The sequence below is a fragment of the Arvicola amphibius genome, chromosome 6, assembly GCF_903992535.2.
Source record: "Arvicola amphibius chromosome 6, mArvAmp1.2, whole genome shotgun sequence".
In the NCBI taxonomy this organism is placed as follows: domain Eukaryota; kingdom Metazoa; phylum Chordata; class Mammalia; order Rodentia; family Cricetidae; genus Arvicola; species Arvicola amphibius.
Window position 1 is genome coordinate 51,072,831 of NC_052052.2, and position 19,609 is coordinate 51,092,439.

Genomic DNA, 19,609 nt, shown 5'->3' on the forward strand with positions numbered 1-19,609 from the left:
TCTGTGTCTTAAAAGTCAAGTTTTCTGTTTAATATTACCTCATACCTTTAAGAGGATAAATTTGCAATTAGCAGTTGCTTAGAGCTACGAAAATAAAACCAAATGGTGTAACTTTAAAACTAGCAAGATACAGATCTAAATAAAAGCTACAAAAATCAGATTTTACAACAAAGAATCCACCTTCAGTGACAGCTATGTGCATCTATGGACTGTCTACAGCTACTTGGGTTTTTATATCTTGTTCATTGTACCGAAGTAGTTTATAATAAGTAAGTGCAAATTGTAAGTTCCAAATTAAACCCAAATTCTTTTCAGCGCCTAGTTTTAACTGCCATTTGAAGGGAAAAGCCACAACTCCAAAGATCTATCTAGTTAAGCTTGCAACAGGGCAGGGCTGAGAGCTCTGACCCTTAGGGGTAGGTCCTGCTCCAACTGGAAGGAGTGGCTAAGCCCTCTGATTACAGAGGGAGGGTTGGGCCTATAAGGGCGGGGTGTCTGTGCTCTCTGGTTTTAGGACCTCCAAGGAAGGTGGAGGGATGTGATCGGAAGTGGACTGGAGTAGATTATTTGAGAGTCCTATAAGTCTAGGAGTCCTGAGCCCCAGCTCAGACCCTGATTCCTCTGAAGAGTCCACTTGGATACCAACCATGCTCGCTGCCGCGGGCTCCCTGGTGGCCGCCATCTGGGGAGCGCTCCATCTCCGGACTCTCTTGCTGGCTGTTGTGACCTTTCTGTTCCTGGCTGACTACTTCAAAAGCCGGCGTCCCAAGAACTACCCGCCAGGGCCACGACGCCTGCCCTTCATAGGCAACATACTGCAGTTGGACAAGGAGCAGCCGCACCTGGCGATCCAGCAGGTAGGAAGGTACAAAATTGTCTGGCTGTGAGCTGACCTAATCCTGAGCTAGTGGATCTGACACTTCCGGGAACTAGGACAGCAGGGACAGGCGGGCAGGACTCCAAGGCTCCTGTTCCTGGTGGCTAAGCCCAGGACACAAGTTAGCTTCTAAAAATGCACTTTTAAGAAATATGCAGCTAAGCAGGGCAGTTGTGAGGATCTCTGTGAGTTTGAGGCCAGCCTGGTCTACAGCGCGAGTTCCAGGACAGCCATGGCTACACAGAGAAACCCTGTCTTAGAGAGAGGAAAGGAGGGAGGGACTGAGGGACAGGGGGGTGCATGAGAGAGAGAGAGAGAGAGAGAGAGAGAGAGAGAGAGAGAGAGAGAGAGAGAGAGAGAGAGAGAGAGAGAGAGAGAGAGAGAGAAACAAAAATAATTGGAGAATTTCTTATCCTTCTATGATATACTTCCTAGGTGATGGTTCCATTTAGGTTAGAGAAAACACTGTGTGATTTGAATTCTTTAAAGACGTCCAGGTCTGTATTTAACAGTAAATGATGATAGAAACAGATATGTCCTGCTGCTTTAAAAATTGTGTGTAAAGTCCAGGTCTCAGCTTAGTTGATTAAAGTGCTTCTCAAGAAAAAATAATCCAGGGGTGGGGAGGCGGGGGGCATGTTCTACTCCTCTTGACTGAAGTTTGTTTTAGCTGCTAGCTCTCTCTTACTGAGCCCTAGTTTTTAGGCATCCTTGCTGACTGCTCACTTACTGATGTTATCAGTTACTAAGAAAGCCACAAGCAAGTGTCCAGGAAGCCTGGGAGAGTTTCTCCACTCTCCACTCAGTTCTGGAAGCTCTCCCTCATTAAATTGGGAAGTTTGTTTTGTGTAAACAGTGACATTTAAGATTGGCAGGCGCCATTTGATGACTTAACCATGTGGCTTTGTAATGTCCCTCCCTATCCAGAGTAAATTTGTTTTTCCTGAATTTTCTCTGATCTCTTACACCCTGCAACCTCCCTTTTGGTCAGTATGTGAAAGGCTTTTGCTTTTCAGTTCTTTTATGTTTACCTACATATAAAACTAAAATTGCATTTATCTGGACTGCATATACTTGGGCACTTATGTATTATTCAAGTTTCATCATTAATTGGGAGAGTTAGAACATGTCTGTTTACAATTTACATGTAAGCATTTAAACTCAATGTTTTATTGTTTTGTGATTGGTCTATTTGCTCTGTTTTCATTCTTTCATTTTTGGTTTCCTATCCCGCCACGGGTTTCTTGGACACTCTCGGAGTAGATGCCTTTCTATTCATCTTCTCTCTCTTTACATCTCTACATTGTCCTCCCAGCATTGGTTCTGTGTTACTCAATATGCACACACAGCTCATGAGAGTTTGCTAACACCATTTTCCATGTGAAGTGAAGCGGCTACAAACATCGGGGAGCCCTCTCCCCTGTATGATGCACTACCCCAGGTGCTGTCCCCACTCACTGAGACCCACATCCCACACTGCCCTGATCTTCAGTGTCAGTACAGCTGGGACTCAAAGACACAGGAGTCTGTTGTCATTGACCCTTACTCATCCTCCCATAGCTGTCTTCTTTTCTGACCTTTCAAGTTCATCATTTCCTTTCTGACCTCAAGCACATTCTTCATCCACTCCTTCAGAGGAGACTGTAGCAGAAGGAAACCTTTTAGCTGTGACCCTCCTCCAAATGCCTTTCCCCTCCTTCCCACACTGTCTTTCCCCTGATTGTAGACAACTAGGTTGATAATCAGAGGGACTCACATTTTTGGATGTTCTCCTACTCCTTGCTGGCCTTTGTGGTTTCCCTGTAAGTATTAAAGATTTTTAGCTTTGTTTTGTTTTGCTTTTTGGTTATTTGTTTGTTTTTGTTGTTGTTTTGTCTCTCTGCTTTTAAAAGATTTGTTTCTACATTGACTGTGGTGGTTTTGCATTATTCGGGGCTTTATGCTGTTGGAATCTCCATGGCGGGCTTGCATTTTGCCAGCCTAGGAAGTTTCCACCATTTTTCAGGTGATTTCTCATCTAACATTCCTGTTTTCAGGACATTGGTGCACAGCCATGACATCTATGGTGCTGGGTCTTGCTGTTTGCCATCGGCTTTCTCTGTGCTGTGCACGGGAGAGCTGCCTCTCACCTCTGCACTGCTCTGCCAAGCTCTGCTGTGCAGATCTCCACAGAGGCCATGGCAGCTTTCTGTCGTCAATTCATGCCTATTCTGCTTATCTTTCTTTTCTCTGTTAAGATTTCCCACTATTTGGGATAATTTTATAATAGCCACTTTGAAATATTTATTTTCCTCCTCTTTCCAACATCTATGCCATCTCAACAAAGTTGATATTCTCTTGGGTCTTAGTGAATGGACTAAGCAATGTCAGACTGGACATTGTGTGTAGTGTGCTGTAAAACTGATGCACACACTAGGTCCATGTTTTACTTGTACAGGTAGCTTTAGAGGCTCCAGGGCATCACTTTTGTGAGTGGTGACTCACAGGGAAATTTCACAGTTTGCATTGTGAATCTGAATAACCCCAGGGTGTGCTTGACACCTCTTGTAGTAGGGAGCTGTGGGCCGTGTTCCTTCCGCCCTGCTCCCGGCCACTGGCTAGCTTATGCTCCAAAATAACAACACACAAACTGTATTCATTTAAATACTGCCTGGTTCATTTGTTTCAGCCTTTTACTCACATCTTGACTAACCCATATCTAATAATCTATGTAACACCACGAATGGTGTCTTACCAGGAAAGATTCAGCATGTCTGACCTGGTGGCTGGCTTCATCACATCTCTCTCCCTGAGGAGAGGCACGGCAATCTGCCTAATTTAGGAGAGGTGTGGCATCTGACTGAGCCATCTACCTCACTTCCTTCTTCCTGTTCTGTCTACTCCACCCAAGGGCTGGCTAAGGCAGTTTCTTTATTAATTAACCAATGAAATCATCAGATAGAAGACACGCCTACATCAACCATCAACCTCTAACTCCTCAACTCATCAGCATGGCCTGGCAAGAAGGAAGATGGCTGCCACTTCAGGGCCCCATCAGTATAGTGCAGCTGCACTTCTCTACAGGAGGCTGAACACCAGCGATCTTCCTGTAATTGTCCCATTGGGAAGGGATGTCCTTATTGCTGCAAAAGAAGGGTGGGAAGCAGAATTCTCCCCCAGGCTTCTTTGGAGATTCTCTTCACAGTAGTTCAGCTGTAGAAGTCACAGTTCACCTCACAGGCTCAGCCCAGGAGACACATAGCAAGTGACAAGATGGCATAGATGAACCCCACCACTGTAACCCCTTGTAGGGTACCATTTGATGGTGTTCGACTCTGAGACATAGATGCAAAAAGCTAAAACAATCTCGGGCCTGATGAGACTCACTTTTCTTGTTCTTTAGCAAAACAGAGTAAACTTTGGTGGGAGGTTTGCTTCTGGCAAATGCTATCCTAAGTTACAAAAATAAAAAAGCATGCTTTTATTTAATCTTCTCTGGTTGGAAATATTTGATTTATGTCTTGCTACACAGTCATATGAGGTTGGGTGATATGTCTGGTGTCACAGCAATAGGTCATGGTGACACTGAGACTGGAAACATCATGCCAGTCCAGTAATTTTTCTTTTCTTTATTTTGTATTTCCTATGGGTTTACATTTTGACATCCGTGTATAATCAAATGACTTTAAATAAATATTAAATTAAAAATAAACTTATACAACTTAGGTATAATTAAATTTTAATTCTTGCTATGAGTAAATAATTTCCACAAGCTGATGGATGGCTTTTCCTTTGCAATTTATGCCCCCTTCATTCACCCTCCATGATAAGCACACATGGAGTCACATTAGCAATCACCCTGTCGAGGAATGGGGTAATCTGATTTCCCCAGGTTGCTCAGTGGGATAATGGCAAAACAAGTTTTTCAACATACATGATTTGACTCAATACAAAACCTCAATACATATATCCTATAGAATAAAATGACCTTTAATATCTAGATGTGTTTCCTCATAGACTCATTCATTCAAGAGACACTAAACAAATGCTTAGCATGACAGGCACAACACAGGACAGTCTATGGTTCAATGAGTCCTATGGATTCTGCTAATAAATTCTGATATCATATGAAATCTAGATGGATGGGCAGCTCTGGGCCTAGCCTTTGATAGAATGATGCCACCAGTTGTGCTGTGCCTAGAAGGAATGATTAACAAGCGTCTAGTGAAGTAAAGGGATGGACATTTTAGATCAGTTTAGGTGACATTACTCAAAACAGGGTGAAGACAGTGAAGAAGGTGGCTCCTTATTGAGCACGTGGGGACTCTACTTCCCTTCATCTCATAGTTTCTTAGCTTTCTCTGTAGTAGTTCACAGAATTCTTACAGGAATATTACATAAATAAAAGAAAGTCTTGTCAGGCTGAAGTGGGCTGTGATCCACAACATAGATATTAGCATGTTCTTCAAGCTAGCTGTAACAATGGGACCCCAACATACAATGGTCCTGAATATGCCTCTTATGATCGCTGTATGTATAAAATGACTCAATATATTCCAAGTAACTGTTAGGATGCTTCTATGAGTTGAAGCTCATTCCATTTTCTTTCTTTCCCTTTTTATTCATCTTTTACATATTATTAGAACAGACCCCTGAGAACCCAGGTAGATTTTTTTCACATCAGCCAGGATCTCTGTGACGTGAATGCTGCATGAGCCCATCAGCACTGTCTCTGGGTTCTGCCCCTCCATCTTTTGTTGCTTCCGTTACCAGAGCCCTCTTCTAACTCACTTTCTAATATTTAAATAAACACAGTCATTTTGCTATTGCTTCTGTTATCATAGCTATTTATACAAGAAAGCCAGCAACAGATATTTTCATTATTGTGAATTCCATGCTTGCAGGTCATAGAGGTCATTCAGTGGGTAACGGCACATGCTGAAATACTTGGTAACCTGAATTTGATCACCGGGACCCACATGGTGAAAGGAGAGAACAGACTCCCCAACGATGTCCTCTGACATACTCATGTGCAATACCACCCTTCACATACAACATACACACAAAAAATTTAATGAATACAATGATGTAAAAATATTTTTCCTTATTCTGTGCTACCTACTCTGTGCATACTACAAGGTATGACTCACACAGACATACCTTGGTCTTTACCAAGTAGCATACACTGTGTTCTGCCTGTCCTAGACTGCAGAATGAGGAGTTAGAAAATTTGCTTATTTACTGAAATCTATATACTAAAATATTCATACAGAGATACACACTATAACGTCGCCCACTCATTGATTCATGTTAATGAATTTGTATTGGTAAATCTCCTTCTTGAAGTTGATTTGAGTTTAAGACATCTCAAAGAAAAGAAAATCAAAACCATTTCCACATACCAATGTGTATCATTCATAGAAAAATAAAGACTTATCAATATGATTGCCATTTGCTACACATATGTCTTCCATCCCTGGACAGAGAGGTATGAGCACACCCACCTCTAACTATTAAAATATGTTTCAGCTTGTGAAGAAGTATGGAAATGTTATCAGTCTGGATCTTGGAATCATGTCTTCAGTGATTGTAAGCAGTCTGCCTTTAATCAAAGAAGCCTTTACTCAACTGGAAGAAAACTTTATGAGTCGCCCTAAATTTCCTATGCAAAAACATGTCTTTAATGAAAATGGTAAGACTTTCATGTGTTGTTAGATATGCACTGTAATTTTTTTCTATTCAAAATTTACACTTCCTCCCCTCCTCCCATTCCCCTCCTGCTCCCCCACTCACCCTCTTCCATCTCCCTCCCTTCTTAAGAGAGGGCAGGGAACCCTGTTCTGTGGGAAGTCCAAGGCCCTCCCCTCTACATCCAGGCCTAGGAAGCTTTTCATCCAAATAGATTTGGGTCCCAAAAAGCCAGTACATGCAGTAGAAACAAGTCCCAGTGCCTTTATCAATGGCTTCTCTGTCAGCCCCCATTGTCAGCCACATTCAGAGCATTCGGTTTGATCACATGCTCATTCAGTCCCAGTCCAACTGGATTTGGTGGACTCCCATTAGAACAGGCACACTGTTTCAGTGGGTGGACCAAGCCCTTGCGGTCCTGACTTTCTTTCTCATCTTCTCCCTCTTTCTGCTCTTCAACTGGACCTTGGGAGCTCAATCCGTTGCTCTGATGAGGGTCTCTGTCTCTATCTCCATCCGTAGCCGGATGAAGATTCTATGGTGATATTCGAGATAAACATTAGTGTGATAGTGGGGCAAGGCTAGTTCAGGCACCCTCTGCTCTGCTGCCCAAGGACCTAGCTGGGGACATCCCCTCAGCTTTTCCTTTCTACTTCATCTTGCTTATAGCTGCTTATACTGTGTCATTAAAGGCATGAGGCTCTCTAGGTTCCTAGCCAACATTATAATTTGTTAGTATGAATACCTTATATTATTGTCAAATAAAGTCATAAGTTGAACACAGAATTTGAAATCTATTAATCCAACAAAACAGCCTCTTAGGCCCTTTCTAATTACTCTTTGGAATAATTCTAGGTCAATTCACTGTGTTGTCTGTTGTAAGAAGCAGAGTGCTAGACATCTGGCTTAGAGTTACTTTACTGTGATGAAATACCATGAGCAAAGACACTTGGGGGGGAGAGGGTTTATTCGGCTATGCTTTCATATACACTGTTCATCCCAAATGAAATCAGGACAGAAATTCAGGGCAAGGACCTGGAGGCAGGAGCTGGCACAGAGGCCGTGAAGAATACTGCTTTCTGTCTTGCTCTTCGTGCTTTATTCAGCCTGCTTTCTTATAGAAACCAGGACCACCAGCTCAGGGTTAGCAGCAATCACGTGGGATGGACCCTCCCACACCAAGCATTAATTAAGAAAATGCCCTACAGCCTTTCCTACAGCCCTATCTTCTTATGTAGGCATTTTCTCAATTGAGGCTCCTCCCAGTAAAACAAATTTAGCTTATGTCACATTGATATAAAACCAGTCAGCACATTAAAAGTTAATAGCGGGGATTAAATAGTAAAGCACTATCAATGCAGAAGGCTTTTAATCAGAGATGTTTAACATTGTATGAGTATTCTGGAAAATCTTCTCTGAGTAAATGATATTCCTTTAATGACCTGAAAGAATAATTAGTCAAGGGGATATAATAACCTTGAAAGGACGAGAAGGAGAGATGTCTTAAGTAATGGAAAGACATCCAGTGTTGCAAGCATGGTATTTAAAGGACATAATTAAGCTCTCTTGGTACTTCTGAGTTACATCAAAAAGAGCATAGGCAGTATTTGCTAAATGCTGATTTTTATTCTAACAGCCAGGAAGACTTCTCAGTGGTTTTGAGCAGAGAAAATCTTAGGATATCAGGTAGAGAGAGGAGGAAAGACATTAGGAAACTTGTTTTAGATATGAAGGGTGGAAGCTTACACTCTCCAGTTGCAACTAAACTGTGAGTTAGACCAGGATGATGGCACTGAAGCCTTATAAACACAAATCCAGGGATGTCAAGAGGATGCCAAAATTACTCCATAATCTAGACACCAGGAGAACAGGATGCTAAAAAAAAGTCCACTATTAGTTTGATAGCTAACATTGGTTGTCAACTTATCTGCATTTGTAACCAACTAAAATCCTCAAAACTGGGTAAACAAATGAGGAGTCTTGCTTCTTTGGAATTTTTGAGGTGAGAAGACCAACCCTAAATCTGCATCACTGGAGATCAGAAGACCCGCCCTAAATTTGTGCTACACCTTCTTGTTCAGCCCATATAAAAGGACATGGAAAAGAAGCTTTTGCCTTTTATTTTCTTGCCCTTGCTCTCACTGTCAAGTTCAGCTATCCTGCTGATGAAGAATTCCTTCATTGGTATGAGAATCTACTTTTCTAGGATTCCAATGTATCCAGAAAGCTAGCTGAGACATCCAGCCTCAAAGATTGAACAATCATAGCATTATTGGCCTTTCACTAAGAGTCAGCCATTTTTGGACTAGGTTATATGCCGCTCTAATAAATACTACTTTAATAATAGATACGTTCTATCACTTCTAGTCCTTAAGAGCAGTGGTTCTTAACCTTGGGGCAACACCCTTTTGGGGGTTGAACAACCCATTCACAGGGGTCACTAAGACTATTGGAAATATCAGATATTTACAGTATGATTCATAACAGTATCCAAATTACAGTTGCAAACTGACAAAATAAAGTACATGACAACACAAGGAACTGTATTCATCGTTGCAGCAAGAGGAAGGTTGAGAACCACTGCTTTAGAGAACCAAGACTGGTACAAATTGTAGTACCGGGAGTGGTTCCTGGCATTTAGCTTTACATAGATGACAAGACATATATACATATATATATATATATATATATGCATATTAAACACAAAGTGTAGATGCTTTGGTTCTGGGAAGAATTAGATTTGATCACCTCATTAATTACCTAGTTACCTTGTTCCTTAAAATTTTACTTTACCCTTGCATCTCATTTTTCTATCCATTGTAATAGATCTGGAGTCTTCTGGTAATTACTTTTGGGTCTTTCTAAGAGTATTAAAATTAAAGAATATATTAAAAATACTGACAAAACAGTGATGTTGTAAGCCACCAGGAGATGCTAGCCATTATGCTCCTTGATTTGTGTTATTGTCTCTCTCTAGACAGCTGTCAAGTCTGTTATTGGCCCTTCTCCTTTTCCACTTACATGTGACCATCTTATTTGTCAGGTAGTTTTAAATCAGAATCACAATGCTATTACGCTGTATTGCTTCTTTCCAGGACTGATCTTCTCCAGTGGCCAGACATGGAAGGAGCAAAGAAGGTTTGCTCTGATGACACTGAGAAACTTTGGGTTGGGAAAGAAGAGCTTAGAGCAGCGCATACAGGAGGAGGCTCAACACCTTGTGGGGGTCATAAAAGAAGAGAAAGGTGGGCATTCCACGGGGCAGGTGTGGGAGGCTCTGGCCCTCTCATTCATTAAACAGTTTCTTCCTAAGTATCTAAGTGCTTGTCCTGGACTATGCACTGTGCTGAGCACGGAGCATTGAACAGTGAACATGTAGCCATGACCTTGCCCCAGAGTTTGCAGCCAATCGCACAAATGGCTTCTCGGATATTAACAGATTCTTTGGTGTATGTTAAACCTCATATCAAGCTAATCCAGAGCCTCTTACATAGCTCTCTGTTATGTATGTTTCTCTGTCATGTGGAATTAACAAACCAATATCTTTGAAAGATGTTTCTTTTTCTTGATCTACCTCCAGGACAGCCTTTCGACCCTCACTTCAAGATCAACAATGCTGTTTCCAATATCATTTGCTCCATCACCTTTGGGGAGCGTTTTGAGTACCATGACAGTCAGTTTCAGGAGCTGCTGCGGTTACTGGATGAGGCCACGAGTTCGACTTCCTCCAAGATGGTCCGGGTAAGCATTCTAGTTTCTTTTATTTTGGGAGAAAATTGGACTGGGGCTAATTCGAGTACAAACAGTTTCTTTCTTTTGATTCCCAGGACTATTTGAAGCTAAAATATGTCTTTGAGTTGAGTTTGTTACTAATTTATCTCTTCATTTGGATGTTTTCAATAAGAACACTTACTGTGTACAAAAAATGTTTCTAATATTTTAATGAAGTACCAACATTTATGGGGGATCTATGCATGCCCAAATGCTGCTCTTTGTAAAAGAATGGAGATATTTATTGTTGATTTTGCCTTTATCTCTCCCATGTGTCTTCATGCCTCACATGCAAACTTCAGGCATACTTTCAGGCTATCCTCCTCTGTACATTTTCTCTTTGTTAAATTGCTGTCATTGTTCAAGAAACATTTCTCAGTGGTTAGACATCAAGTTGTTTCTAAGTTAAAGTTTGTATTAATAGCACTGTTGTGATTATTTTAATTGTCTATGCTGCCACATCCACTCACTTTTCTTGTGTTTTCACTAAGACATAAACCTTTACCCCCATGTTGTTGGGTTGTCTGCCCCGGTGCTCATTCCTATACAAATGTTCCTCTTAGAATTGCCTTAGATGTCTTGGAAATGGTCTACCTTTACTTTTTAATGCAGCTTCTGAAATAAAATCCTGCTCATGTCTAGGTCTCTTGATTATATCACAGTTCTTCATTCTGCCTGTGGTCATTATTTCCATTTTTTTGTTGCTGTTCTTGGAGTGCAGCTTCTCATCAGCAATTCTCCCTTCTGGATCTTCTCTGGGTGGAGACTGTTGGTGTTTTCTGCTTTTGTTTTTTATTTGTTTTCTTTTGTTTTGTCTTGTTTTGCTTTTGGTTCAGCTTTAAAATGTACAACACATTTATTTGTTGTTTGTTTTTATAAAATCTCAGTTTCCTTGCTGTATTTTTTTCTGTTCTGCCCAATTCTCATCTTTATGCTGGTTCTCTCCTACTTCCCCTGTTTCCTTCACTCAGCAGACTTTCACCTCTAGATCCCACACTGGACTCCTTTGCCTCTTTGTATCTCCTTCCAATCTCTGATCATCTTGATCAGAAAATGCTTAGACACCCAACGTTTGACATATTTAGGATCTTGGGAGGCATCAAAAATATATACTGTCTTGAAACAGAAAGTGACATTATATTGTCTCCATGATCTTCTCCCTAATTAGCTCTATAACATCTTCCCATGGATAATGAAATATCTTCCCGGATCACACCAAACAACACTGGCTACCTGGAAACAACTGAAATCATATGTTTCTGATATAGTTGAAAATCACCGCAGAGACTGGAACCCTGATGAGCCAAGAGACTTCATTGATGCTTTTCTTGTGGAAATGACAAAGGTGGGGAAGACAGTCCCTGTGTCTTCTTACAGAAAGGGTGGTGTAGAATAGCTTCCAATTGATTGAGCAGCAGGCTAGCACAAAGGTAGGGTTTTAGCATAGCAGAGATTTATTCTCTCATAGTTCTAGATTGTTCCTGTAATCCTACCAGCCAGGCAGCTGACTTTGTCTCTCCCATCTTCTAGAGGACATTGATGATTGTTGCTATGGTTTCCTGCTCCATCTTCAGTGCTGAGATTATATTATCTCTTTCCTTTCTGATCCTTTTACATCTCATTTCTCCTGTTCTAACCCTAGAGGCCCCTTTCATAAATAACTCAGGATAACATTTCCTCCTGAAATAGATCATATCCTCAAGATCTATTTTTGTGCATTGAGTAACATTCCATGGTGGCAAAGATGACAAGATGAACATCTGTAGATCATTCCTTAACCCAGATTTTGAAGTGAAACACAGGAGTAATGTTTTATAAATGCATGGTAACTTAACCTTGGTTTGTTGGGGTCTTTAGAAATAAAGGGTTTGATACCATTTGGCTTGTGGTCCTGGAAATGCCCAGATTCTTCCTTATTATTCCTTCCTTGGTCCTTCTCCCATATCTGAAGGAGACAGATGCAAAATAAAAGTAGCAGCTAAATTTCAGAGGTTTATTTTGTTATAAGTTGGCCCAGGGCTGATTACCCTCCCCAACTCAAACCCAACTGCAACAGACAAACTTCAGCTAAGTAAGTGGTAGAGTTTAACTTTCATATAGAGCTGAGGCACATACGTTTCCCTGGACTCCATATGAGCACTATTCAATAATAGACCAAGACAAGAAGACACTGAGCGAACGTATTAGTGAACTTTGTATCAGTGTGACATTATATGCCAGCAACAAGAGAATAAAGCAAAAATGTCATCGAGCCAAATTTCAGAACGTTTCAGTTCATCAAAGTGAATGGCAAAGCTGCTATTGATATTCATCTTTCTGGTATCAGCAAAGTCAGCTATTGAATATCAAAGACAGCATCACTCTGGATGACTTAATGCAATTCATTCTCAGTGGATCAGTGTTATGAGACAATCACAAATCTTTTGATTGAACAAATACACACTGCCTTTTCTAGCACCCCGACAAAACTACTACAAGTTTCAATGAAGAAAGCCTCATCTGCAGCACTCTGGACCTCTTCTTTGCTGGAACTGAGACAACGTCCACGACCCTGCGCTGGGCTCTGCTCTACATGGCTCTCTACCCAGAAGTCCAAGGTGAGATGTGGTGACCGCATCTAACCAAGACAGAATGGGTTCAGAAGACAGGATGGGGGAGTGGGAGGAGGAGGAGCATACGTGAGGTGATGTGAGACTCTGCATGTAGAAAACCGCAGTGTACTGGTGATAATCTATCCAGTAAAAAGTATTTATATATAGAAGTCTGAATAGATACTGATATGAGCTTAGCCATGACCATCCTGATTATCTCTTCAGTATATATGGAAATTCATACCTATGCTGTAAGCTTGAAGAAAGTTATAGAGTTTACAGTTTTCTAAGTCGGGTTTTCTGAGGGGTAGCGAACTTTATTTCCTCACAATCAGGACACTAGATGAGATTAAAAAAAAAAACATATATGTTTTGAAAGACAGCTTTCTCTATCTTTAGAAGAAAACATTAACCTTTAAACTTAATGGAGCCTCCCATTTCCTTGAAGAAAAAGTCCAGGCTGAAATTGACAGAGTGATTGGCCAGGAGAAGCAGCCCAGCCTGACTGACCGAGACTCCATGCCCTACACCAATGCTGTTATCCATGAGGTGCAGAGAATGGCAAATATTGTCCCGCTAAATGTTCCCAGGGAAGTGACAGTTGACACTATGCTGGCTGGATTCCACCTGCCCAAGGTAAGTAGGCTAAGGAATGGAAGTTTGTCAACAACCAACCTTGTGTGTATCTAGTCCATATGTTATTTGAGTCTTTGCTGCCTTCCCTAGGGCTCCATACTCCATACTAATTTGACTGCACTGCACATGGACCCCAATGAATGGGCCACCCCAGACGTTTTCAATCCAGAGCACTTTTTGGAGAATGGAGTGTTTAAGAAGAGAGAATCTTTTTTGCCTTTCTCAATGGGTGAGTTGTGATGAGCAGGAGGGAGTTCAGAGCTCCACCTTATCCCTTCTCTTCTTTCTGGAATCCTTACAGATGGGCCTTTCCATATATCTCCATTTTGCAGCTGGTTTTAGTCAGTACCCAAATACACACACAGGTACATTGTCAATCCTTCCTTGCTTCTGATGGAGATTTCAACTTCCTTTGTTCTGTTTTCTACCTCACTGACAACAAAGACCCAATCTATACCTCTTGCTGAGCACAACAAAGCTGAATTCCTGCCATTGTGTAGACATTTGAGTTTTTTTTTTTTTATAAGGGATGGCTTCTTACAATGAAGAGAGCTGAGTTTCGGTATTTTCAGTTGTTAGATAGTTTTAACTGGTGTTTGCTTACGTGAATAGAGTTCTATCCCATGAACAATACCTGAATAGGTCTTATCTTTCTTAATTGGACCCCCTTTGTTAAATGTCCTTAGTACATGCATCTGCTGCACCACTTCACACGCATAAAAGGAAATGCAGTAATGACTCTTTCTTCTATGTGTTTTCTGCCAGGCAGAAAGACTTCAGCAGCAGTGGCATGGAATCAATAACCAAATGTTCTGGTGTATTCTAGATATTTACTTATATATGTAATTTGGCAATTCTTTGATTTCATAACTGTGTTCTAAGCTTTAACCAACAAAAACAAACAACCTGAGAGCAGGAAAGTGTGGGACAGGAAATGAAGCAGAGCTGCCCCTTGGAGAATGCGTCCCACTGCAGCCTTCCAAGCCACAGTCAGTGAGCACTGCAGAGAAAAGGACTCAGACCTGACAAATGTGCCTCTCCCGGAGCTCAGTGTCCACCAGGTTTTCTCACACAGAAGCTGTGTTTCCTAACACTGTCTGCAGAAGGTGACTAAATGCTGCACAGAAAGCACACTGAAGTGCTTGATATGGTTATTAGGTTTGCCTGATTATCTAAGGCAGTGTTGCTTCTCATGATGCAGAGGCTCAGATTAGGAGGAGACTGCATTTGCCTGCACAGCTAGTGTTGATCCAGAGCTGGTGTTTCTTGGGGCTGGGCTGCCCTGCGTTTGTTCTGACCTCTTTGTCTTTCCATCTGGGACCGTCTGTCCCTTTGCTCACTGTTCACAACTCACTTTAATAGGAGAGCTGATGTCCAGTCTTCCTGTTTATAAAAAAATCATAAAGATTTGAATATCTCACTTACTCAACACTTCTAAGTAAACTCTCTCACACATTGGATATATCTCTAACATTTCTCTCCTACTCCCCTCACAGCAAACCCTCTGGTCAAACATGAGTCACATTTTCAGGGTGACACAGCACTTCTTGAGTAAACAATAAAAAAAACAGAGCCATGTGATCACACTGTTTCTCTCCGGCTATGGAGGTCATGCTGACTGTACATGGTGAGTGAAGTCAGCTCTGAGTGGTCAGGGTTCCCAGACAGAAAGAGACATTGAAATTCAGGCCTTAAACAATAAACAGTTAGTTGGCTTAACCTTGAGGTTGCAAATACATAGAGAAGTCCTTTGCTGAGAAAGTTCTGTCTACTAATGTTGTTTCATGCCTGATCTTGAAACAGCAATAAACACCTGGGAAATTGTCCTTGCATATTCATCTCTAGGGGCTACCAGATATTGTTACCCAGGGGCAACCAGATTGTTTTCAATATGTCCTGAAGATTAAAATTAGCTGTTGTTGAGACTGAGGACACTATTACTTTTCTTTATCAGTCTGAGTAATTAGAAGTATCCTATATGCCCAGTAGATGGAATATTTTCACGAGATAAACACACCAGCAGTGGGGGAAATATCCATAGCTGACACATGAGAAAAGCTACAGACAAAATCAACCAGTCATCTACAGCCAGTGACCCCATGGTCTTTTCCAAGCAGGGCTTCCCATCAGAGAGTTATTAGGTCAACCTGTTAAATACTAGCTCTCATCATCTGCGATGTCATCTCCTGTGCACCTCTCATTGCTATTGTCCCACTGAAGACCTTTGATCCCGGAGTTCCAATTTCAGTGGAACGTTCCACATTCAGACACATATGAGACATAAATAAACAGCTGGACACAAAGCCCAGTGACAGTTCAAGATTTACAGAGGAAAATGGAAATGCCAGTCCCTGAAGGTTCTAATGACGACTAATAAAGTACCTCTTCTTCTGTTTGATTTCCTGCAGGAAAGCGAGCTTGCCTCGGAGAACAATTGGCCAGGTCTGAGCTCTTTATTTTCTTCACTGCTCTTGTGCAAAAATTTACTTTCAAGCCGCCAGTCAATGAGAAGTTGAGCCTGAAGTCTAGATTTGGCATCACCGTTTCCCCAGTCAGCCACCACCTCTGCGCTGTCCCCAGACTGTGAAGTCGGAGACAGAAAGAGAAAGGAGAACAGGAATTACCTAGTAATCCTCTGAGCCACTGGGGCCACTCGTATGTGAAGGGAGAGAAGGAAGGTGACCAGGGAAGGATGGGAAGATTAGGCTACAGTTATTGGATCCATGTCCTGAACCGCTGTGTCCTGTAAATTGGTGGTGGATACGTCACTTATGAATCTTTTCATCTAAGAGTTGCAAAGAGAATGATCATTCCTTCTGTAAAGAAAGTGTTGTAAATATAAAATCATATCATAAAATTATACCTTCAGTTCGCTTCCTGCCTCCTTCATAAATGTGTACTGGCTTCTAGACGTTAAATTGGTTAATTTGAAAGTGATACAGAGATCTTTTGTGCATCTCATAGCCTGTGGAGGCTTGCTTAGAACAGAACTAATAGACACCTATTTCTGGAAAGGTGTGCTATGAGGTCATTTCCTTAGCTGTCAGTGGACTGTCCAAAACTAAAGAGAGTACAGGGTTCTCCTAAAAATTTAAGGTGCCTAAGATGAGACCAAATTTTACTTGGGAAATAGACCTGATTCTGTGTACAAAGTGGATACATATTTCCCAAAATGATTCTTATTATACTCAAGTGCCCCCACAGTGCCAGTTCATGCCAATAAATTTATAGGGCGACTTCAGTCTACAATCTGGAATATGTAACTTACCAGATATTACTCCATGGAATAGCAAGAGACATATGGTCTTATTCATATGTTCACCCAGGCACACAGTTAATTTTTTTTTACTCAAAATAGAGCTGAAAATTACTTGTGAAATGAAGGGTATCAGGCAAAGGCACACACTGAAAAATCTCTGTTCGGCACTATGGATGGATGCTTAAAAGAAATCCCACACTAGTTCAGAATTGAGAAATAGATGGTTACTTATTTAGGAGTAGACTCACAAATCAGAATCCTCTGTTGAACAGAGATCAGAAAACAAATCCCGCAACCGCAACAGAGAGGCTGGAAAAGAGGCCGGACGCGTGCTCTACATTGGCATATATAGTATACGAGGCCACGCCCCAGTGGGCCTTTAACCACTAGCTGTAAGACTTCCTACAGCACCTCCCCCTTACGTTTAAATAGAGAATTCTAAGCCTAATACAAAATTATATACAATAAAAACAAATAAATTCAATAATTATCCTATCCTAACTAGTTTAAGTCTTGTATAATAAATAAATTGGCGACATCATGAGAGGACAGTAACTACAACTATCTAGTCTTCAAACCCATCAAAGATCTGAGAAGGGAAATGATATTACTTGAGTAAGCAGGAAGAACAATCAAGCAACTTCCAAATATGTGCAACAAATAACAGAGACAACAGACCACCTGGGCAACCACCCATAGTCTCATTTGCAATGTTGAAGCAACCAACTTTGGCTAAGGCCTAGAATAACTGACAGACCATTTCCAGAGACAAGAAAATTTTCAAAACCTTCATATCTTGTCTTGGCAAGATTTGACAATCCTGCTTATCCATTTCCGGATATCATGTATCTTGTCAGTGGTTGAGGCATGGAAATGTCTTTGCTCTAAGGCCAGTTTTGCCAAAAAGAAAACAAGCTCCAAGTAGAGTGTCTTTGGTGCTCAACATTCAGGAGTAGATCAGTGCTGCCAGGAGCAATTGTGTCTCACTTCAACAAAACCCTAAGTTGGTTAAATGCCATATTCTACAGCTCTTTGAAGTGGTTGAAGATTACCTATCTATGCGGAATATAATCTCTATAATATAAGAACCTCATTAGTCTATTAGTATGACAAACATAGATGACTATTGATCTATAATCCTTAGTACCTATATAACTTAAAGACTAAGACTTCATATTAGAATATTATAAACAATTGTGTAACAAATGAAAACAAGGACCTCAAAATGTAAACAATGTATAAGTATCTTGATCAGAGGTATAAATGCACATTGCAATATGATAAATATTTATCAATCTAAAAAATATTTTAAGCAGAGGTAGAAGCCTGCATGCATACAATATTCAATGTAATTTAACTTTGTATCAATATACAAGAATCTATACCAATGTAATTGCCTATAAATAATTACTCACAAGTATTCACTTTATTACTCATTATTATTATTATTATTATTATCATTATTGTGAGTAAGCTCATGCTAATCTATTATCTCATACAATTCCCCCCTGTTTTTCAAGGAGAACTCTGAGCCTATAAAATTCCCCCAACCCCAACCCTATACCAATTATAATCAACCCCTAACTGATGTTCTTAATCCTGAGGACAAACTTTGTTGGGAGATGGGATGTCGTCTTCTAGAATTACTTCCAGCTGTCATGGGGTTAAATGTTCTTTTTATGGGATCCTGAGAAAGTAAAATGATGGTTACGTTCCAAGATTACTGTCTGCTATGATTGCAAATAGTCTCTGAGTATTTGGTAGGGTTTTTCTGAGCTTCCTATTTAGAGGTCTGGCCAGAACGTGGTAAAAAAAAAAAAAAAGTGCACCATTTCAGCTAACCAAGTTGGAACTATCTTGAGCAGCTGGGACCCAAAACTGGTCTTGTAGTAGCACTATCAGCATCATGATGTCATATCAACCAGGTGGAGTTGTTTTTGTGAGGCCCATCTTCCTGGAAACTTCAAAAATTACTGCAGGATAATTCATTGTTCATTGTGGAAAACTAAAACATTATTTATATAGACATATACAGACATATATATTCAATGAAAGGTACAATAGAGAAAAAATAGATATGAAGGAAAGTAAAATTTTCTCTAAATTCTTTTTTATTTCAGTCCCATACCAAATGGCTCTTGACATGAGGCAGAAACTGAATTTTTATTTTAACAACATGGTTGGATTTAGAGAGAGACAGAGCCAGTGTCCAACTCCAAAACCAGCTCTATATATTCATGAAAATATATACATATATATAAATGTATATGATTTAACATTTGTACTTATGAGTCATATTCTATTTTCTTGATGATCCTTATTGGGTAGTTACTTTTTCAGCTGTTATCATCCTTACCATCTATATGGTTGTCACCATTGTAGATGAGCTGTCATTTCTCTTTTTCAAGGGGTTTCTCCTTTTCAAAGTGAATCTTTATTAATTTTGATGGTATCCATAGTTTTTCTTCTCATGTGGAAACAAGAGCAAAACCCCTTCTCCAATGTATCACATCTTCTGGCTTCCATTTGAGGTCAACACATCTTTCAAATAAACCAGTTGATTTAAATCAGAAGACTTTTCTATTATCCAATGTCTCTCTGCTGCTGTTGTCCCTTTCTCATTAACATTAAGAAAATTCAAGGTAAATAAAGCATTATGTAATATATTTTGGGGGGTATTTTCCTTTTTTTCTGTTGGTTTAACATATCCTTTATAGTTTGATTTGATCTTTCTATAACTGCTTGACCTGTAGGATTGTGTGGTATACCTGTAATATGCTTAATATTATAATAAGCACAAAACTGTTT

The 19,609-nt window shown here is 40.5% G+C and overlaps 1 protein-coding gene across 2 annotated transcripts; it reads left to right on the forward strand.

Annotated features, from left to right (window-relative positions):
• The first annotated feature begins 471 nt into the window (after window positions 1-471).
• LOC119816659 (cytochrome P450 2J3-like) lies at window positions 472-16,402 on the forward strand. 2 transcript variants are annotated; one of them, XM_038333489.2, is made up of 9 exons: window positions 474-857; window positions 6,386-6,548; window positions 9,640-9,789; window positions 10,125-10,285; window positions 11,484-11,660; window positions 12,771-12,912; window positions 13,355-13,542; window positions 13,633-13,771; window positions 15,951-16,402. In XM_038333489.2, exons 1-9 carry the CDS (start codon window positions 648-650, stop codon window positions 16,127-16,129), a joined length of 1,509 nt encoding a protein of 502 aa, XP_038189417.1. In that variant the 5' UTR covers window positions 474-647; the 3' UTR covers window positions 16,130-16,402. The 2 variants fall into 2 exon arrangements, with proteins under 2 accessions (XP_038189418.1, XP_038189417.1); XM_038333490.1 differs by lacking the exon at window positions 13,633-13,771 and having other exon boundaries at window positions 472-857; window positions 15,951-16,058.
• Window positions 16,403-19,609: the final 3,207 nt, after the last annotated feature.